General features: G+C 39.2%; 1 protein-coding gene across 1 annotated transcript in view; it reads left to right on the forward strand.

The window, feature by feature from the left end:
• Positions 1-298: 298 nt before the first annotated feature.
• Positions 299-6,258, forward strand: part of LOC102304551 (polycomb protein suz12-B) — a 17,555-nt gene continuing 11,595 nt past the window's right edge. The window contains exons 1-3 of the mRNA XM_005924153.3: positions 299-1,038; positions 1,819-1,865; positions 1,967-2,031. Of these exons, the coding sequence (XP_005924215.1) occupies positions 876-1,038; positions 1,819-1,865; positions 1,967-2,031 (275 nt within the window). The 5' untranslated portion in view covers positions 299-875. The remainder of the gene's footprint in view (positions 1,039-1,818; positions 1,866-1,966; positions 2,032-6,258) is intronic.

The following is a 6,258-nucleotide window of genomic DNA, read 5'->3' on the forward strand; positions in this document are numbered from 1 at the left end:
TCTCGCTGACGAGCGCGATGATTGGACAGAGGTATTTAGAAGGTGGACACGAAGACGCAACGTATATCTGTGAAGTCGCTGAATCGAGGCCACATAAAGGAAGTTTGCCTTCCTAATAAAAGCAGAACAATTGCGTGAGGTTTCGTTTTTAAAAGAAAATCTACTTTGTATTGTGAGATTTTCTATTTAATTTTTTCTGATTACAATTTATGCACAATTACCGCGTATAAACGGGTAAAATATGCATTTGCCAATGTCATAAATAAAGTAAAACTTTATTTAGGAAATTCCAACCGGATGTGTGAGCGCTTTGTTGCTGTGTTCCGGGATCTATATCCCAACTTGGAAACAGGCGCTCGGCGAGAGCTACTGTGAATTTGGTGTTGTAGTGGCACCAAAGCCTCAGAAAGACTATCGTTTATGTGATTTATGAGATGTCGCGTGACAGAAACGCGCGTGGTCGTCGTCGGTAAAGTCAGAGCGCTGGACAATGCTAACCGGTTAGCGCAAGGTGGTTGCTAGCTGGCTAAGGAAGTTAGCCAGTTAGCTAGCAATCCGCCTGCCGGAGGCTGTTCTCTTGTTTCGCGCATTTCAAGTCTGTTAACCGCCCTCACCAACTGTTTAACCTGTTCCTCATCGAGAGCGTTAAGTCGGAGTTTCGCCAATGACAGATATAAAAGAGGAGAAACTTTACAAATCGTTGTGTAAAATGGGGAGTAGGCGGTGTTTCTCCTGAGCGGCTGATTTTTCTGCCACTGCTGCTCTTTTGTTTTCACAAAGGAAGAGGAGCCGCATTTCTTTATCATTTTACACCACCTCGCATTTGGTGGTGGGAGAGGTTCTTTGATCTTTCTCTTATTTTTTTCACTGTTGTAATGGCTCCTCACAAGCAGAGCCATCCGGTGGGCTTGGGCTCTGGAGGTAAACCCAATGGGTTGTACCACCACCAGCCGTCCTCCGCCTCGATGGCTGCAGCCAAGAAGCCCAACATGCAACTTATTCAAGCCGACCACGAGTTGTTCCTGCAGGCCTTCGAGAGTAAGTTACTGCTGTCATCGGGTTGCATGTATAAAGTGTTAATTTAAGCTTATAGGAAGCTTTCCCGCGGCCATGTCCATGCAGCGGTAGCAGGAGGAAGAGAGCTGACTTAATGCCGTACTTTTATTATTATCTACAAACCGGTACTGTACACAGTAATTCTAATCAAGGCCTGTGTCCATTTACTCTTAACTGCATGTCCTGGAGGGTCATCACACTCAATGTTACATCCTGAAACTTGTGTCAGAGAGACCCAGACAAACCTAGTAATTAATATAGTCTCTCTGCTGTTGCTTTTAACTTTCTCTTTCTGCAGGATTGTTGTTAACTTATTTATAATTCATAGTTCTAAGTTTTCATAATTCAGTAAATGTCAAAAGCTGTGCTTCCAGATGTCTTTTTTTTTTAACTTTGAACAGTCAGAGTAGCTGTGAAATGGAGAAAAATTCCCATTCTTGAAGGTTCAAGTGGCAAATGTTTGGTACTAAACTTGAAACGAAACTACGTGACGATGCACTGATACTGATATTTAAAATGGATCCATAGCATGTGTTTTGAAAATGGTCTTATTTCCCCTTTTATGTCATAGCAAGTAAGAATGTTTTAAAGGTTTTTAGCTTCTAGTTACACCATATTTGGATATTCAGTCAACTCAGAACTGATGTGGCAGGGTAGATAAACTGAGGTAGTCGGGGAAAAAAATATCACTGGGTATGTTGGTGCAGTTCTAGTGAATAATACATGAATTAATGTTCTGACATTTGGACTGTTTATTTGCAGAACCAACCCAAATCTACAGGTTTCTCCGCACAAGAAACTTGATAGCTGTAAGTTTTTAACTTTGTTAAACTTAACAGTTCAGATAGTCTCTACGTTTCATAAATTACTGATGTGTATTTAAAAAAAACATTGTTTTTCTGCTTTTCAGCCCATCTTTTTGCACAGGACACTCACTTACATGTCCCACAGAAACTCAAGGAATAACGTCAAAAGGTAAAAACTCAGATTGTTAACAAGCTTTTTTGTTTTGGGTTTTTCCTTTTTTTTACAATTTTAGCTATAATTTTTCTTTTCCTTTAATGCATCTCAATGTGATTCATGTGTAGATCTTGTGTTTTTTCAGCAAAAATTGTACTTGTCACTTTCTTGGGTTTTAAAGTTTATTTAAAAAGTTTGACTGTTAGAAAGAAGGTCAGTTGTTATCATGAGTGAGAGCTAACTGACACGTGGAGGCCGCCTCGATCGGTTAAAGCTGAGATAGGAGAAGGTTTTTTCAGTTGAGCTGCTTTGCATACAGACTCTGCAGGGGAAGGGAAAAAAAAGATCACGCTGATACACATGAGGCTGTCTGTGGTTCAGACGACACACCGAAGGATTGTATTGGATTACAAAGGGCATGTCACAACTTCTGTTATGTTGCAGGACATGCATTTTATTTTACAGACCTCAATAAGTGTTTAAAATGGTGCAAGTGACAGCTGCAGCTGAGCTGCCTCCAAACGTCTCTCTTGTGGTACTTTATTTAGCTTTTTGTTAGAGGGCAGATTAATCATGGATTTAGTGTTAAAGAAAGGAGTATAGAGATGAAGTTATTCAGCATTTAACTGAGACACCTATTAACATGTGACAGGTAATAATGTTGTATAAAGCACTGAGTGCTCAGGTAGAGTAGAAAAGTCATATGTGAGAACCAGTCCATTTACTATAATCTAACTTTAAAAGTTATATCAAGTTAAGTCATGATTAAGCTGTTATTGTTGAATGTTTTGGGGTTTTTTGTTTAATGTGTTTGAGGTTTTTAACCCAATTTAATTGTTAAAAAAGATGCTGTCACTTGTTATTTGTGTTTTAAGCTCTACTATGAGGTTAAACAGATTGTTTTCTGCTGGTTTTTGGATTTTTGCTTCTTCTCTCTTTGCATGACAGTAGTTTTCTCTTGTTGCTGTGGACTTGTTGGCCGTTAGAGAGTGTGTGTGTTCTTGATTTGAATTGGAGGTTTTGAACCAGGTGTCTGCTGCTGCTCAGCTCAGTTTCACTTTGCGCTGCAGTGGTGCATGCTTCAGTCACATGAAATGCAACTTGTGATTTGAGATGAAGAGACTCAGGGCCACGCCACAGTTATTGACTGTTTTATTTAAAGCATTAATAACCAGAAGATAAGGAAGCAGGAAACCAGCAGGGTTGTTAAATGGTTGGATTATCAGAAACTGAAGTTAGTGTAACTCCTTCTACACAGAGGTGATCTTTGGGTCTGCGCCCAGCTGAGTTTGCAGTCTCTCTCTCTGCAGCAATAAAATGTCTGAGCAGGACACAGTTTCTCTTGTATGGCTTCTTGGAAAAGAAGGGGGTACACAGCCTGCCTTAAATGTACAGGGTCTCAGGTATTTTGGCTCATTTTGTGTGTTTAACCCTAAAGATACCAACCAGGCTGTTGTAGCTACTAAAACATTGGGGTATAGTATCTGATACTGGAATTTTTAAGATGAGCATTAATGGAGCCATTCTGTCATTTTCTCTGGTCATTAATGATGATTTAAATCGTTATCGTAATAAGGATGTACAAAATTATACTTGTTCCTGTTTAGGTTATAGTTATATTATTGTTACATATTTCCATGATTATAGAGAAAAATAAGATTCGAAGACTTACTACCGAACTAATCACATCTCTACAAATAGTCAGTATTTATAGTTTAAACGCTTCTTCTTCATGACTTCTAAAATCGTTGGTAGCATGCTCAAGATCAGCTTCTGGGGCAAGTCTTATTATTGGTGATCCGTTCCTTCCTCCAGAGCTCCAAGTTGATCACAGGTTTGTAACTGATTATTGCTAAAAACTCAAACAATCACCAGCTGCTTCCAGCGATCCAGGAGGAGTTTGGTAAGAAGCTACACATCAAATTAACATTTCTACAGATCTTAATCCAATCGAAAATCTATGGGCAGACTTTAAAAGTGATCGGACAAGCAGGAGGCCACAGTCTGATAAACTTGGAGCTCTGATAAGGAACAAATGGATCAACATCAATCAGGAAAGGAAAGCCCAAAGTTTCAATGTTTATGTCCTGTATACAGTTAAGATGCCAAATAATGGAAGAATTACCAACAAGTTGAAAGCCTATAATGTTTCAGAAAACATTTAGTGCATCAGTCACTGAAAAGTTCTAAAGTAAATTTAAAAATCCATAGCAAACCATATAAATGACTGGGCTCGTCAATTAAGTTGAAATTTCCTGTAAGCAGGAGCATTTCCATTAAAATAATAGCTTGAATGTTACAGTCCTGTAGCAGCAGTGTGGTGCTGGATGCTTGGCGGCGTATAGATGTTAATGGTTTTTGTAGTTCCCTCTGCAGCAGTCATTAAAGTGAGACTGCTTGGGCCTGAAGACAGCCTACAGATGTGAAGGTTACCTCACAGCTGTTCTCAGTTACTTTGGCTCATTAGAGTACAGCTCAGGTTAAAGCTGGACAGGACTTTATTTATGTTAGCTCTCCAGAGTACATGCACTACAAAACTCAAACGGTGTGCAGCCATTATGAGCTGGGGGGACGTGCTTCTCTATTTAATTTTATTTAAGAACACATCAGGACTTGCCAGCGATGCTGACTTAAACTGGCAGTTGAATAAAATACTTTCAAGCAGACACACAAACCAAAACGTCAGAAGTGTCGTCATCCTTCTGCTGATATTAATTCAATGTCATACCTAATACCTCTTATTGTGCGTTCACACCATTTAAGAGTTTTGTCAGCCACGTCGTTTAAAGTGCCTTTTCCCTCACTTCACTCGAGTCTAAAAGCTCAAAGACAAAAAGTTTATTTCAGCTTTTAAAGATCACTGACGGCCTTTACCTTTCTTCTTCTTTTTTTCTTTTTTCTTTTTTTAAAGGGCACCTACTCTGCTAATTTGTTTTCATTCTTGGACTGTTAAAACAGCTTTGCATGATTCACAGTTCAAAATAATCCTCCTTTATCTTACACTGAGCCTGGTGCAGTCTTCAGTGAATCCTCTGTCTGATTAAAAAGCTTGCTTCCCACTCCCAACAGTTTTTTGTTTTTTTAATATATAAATATTATAAGATATTATCAACAAAACAGTTCAGTTTTAAATGAAGCATATTTCCGTTTGACAGTTGTTATCTACCAAAGGAAATGCAATTATTCAACTAAGTTTCACCTCTTATTTTTTCCTCTGGCTGTCCGTGACCCGTCAGTGTGGGCTGCAGCACCGTTTTAGAACAACGCCTTTTTGTTTATGTCACAAAACGCTGGTTCGTATAAACAGAAAATTAACGGCAGAAACCTCAACAATCAGATGATCTCCTGTGAGCAACACTTGGAGAAGGTGGTGAGAAAGAACTCCATTTTGACAAGAACGAGACTCCGCCTCGCGTCCTACTTTTAGAAACTCCAGGAAACGCGTATAAGCCTGCACAGAGGTAAGTGCTGGTACTGTGTGGTCTTTGAGACGGGGCTGGGCGATATGAGGAAAACACAAAATCACAATGCTTTTTGGCTGTATCGCGATACACGATATATGTGTAACCAACCCTAACCCTGTTTAACTAAACTCCAAAAACAAAAGTTACTTTCAACCATATATTTTACTACATGGATAGAAACGCTTTATTTTAACCATTATTTTGAACCATCAGTTGCCCACAGAGGTTTTCTCTAATGACGACACTGTCACAGTGAACCTCGTTCTGTGGTCAACACCAGACCTTTAACAAACAGAAGATCATAGCAACAAAAAAAGTACATCAAGCAAGATTTGATGAGAGAAAATAAAACGACTGAATTTAAAAAGGTGCTTTTTTGTGATTATGTAACGGAGCGAAAAGGCTGAATTTTATTTCCAAGATGTTTGTGGGTTTGTTTTTTTTTAAAAGGAAGGAAACCTTCCTCAAAACGGGCATTGAGCAGTGGAGCCGCCAAGGGAAAGCACACAATTTAAACTGTAAGATTAAAAATATAATTTATTATATTTAAATAGTTAAAAATGCAAAATGAATTAAAACCTTGGCCAAGGGGTAACACAATAAAAAGCAATAAAACACAACATTAAAAGTCCAGTGGCATCCGCCACGATATAAAAGTCACAAAGAACTAAAAAAGTCCAGCGAAGTGATGAAAAAGGGAAACCCAGCGGAGTCCTCGCCTTCCTCCCCGCATTCCGCGTCCTGGTACGCTGAAGAAAGGGAGGGAGCGGCAGTCACT

This window comes from Haplochromis burtoni, unplaced genomic scaffold (genome assembly GCF_018398535.1).
Source record: "Haplochromis burtoni strain Fernald_Lab_line unplaced genomic scaffold, NCSU_Asbu1 Contig_68, whole genome shotgun sequence".
NCBI classification, from domain to species: Eukaryota; Metazoa; Chordata; class Actinopteri; order Cichliformes; family Cichlidae; genus Haplochromis; species Haplochromis burtoni.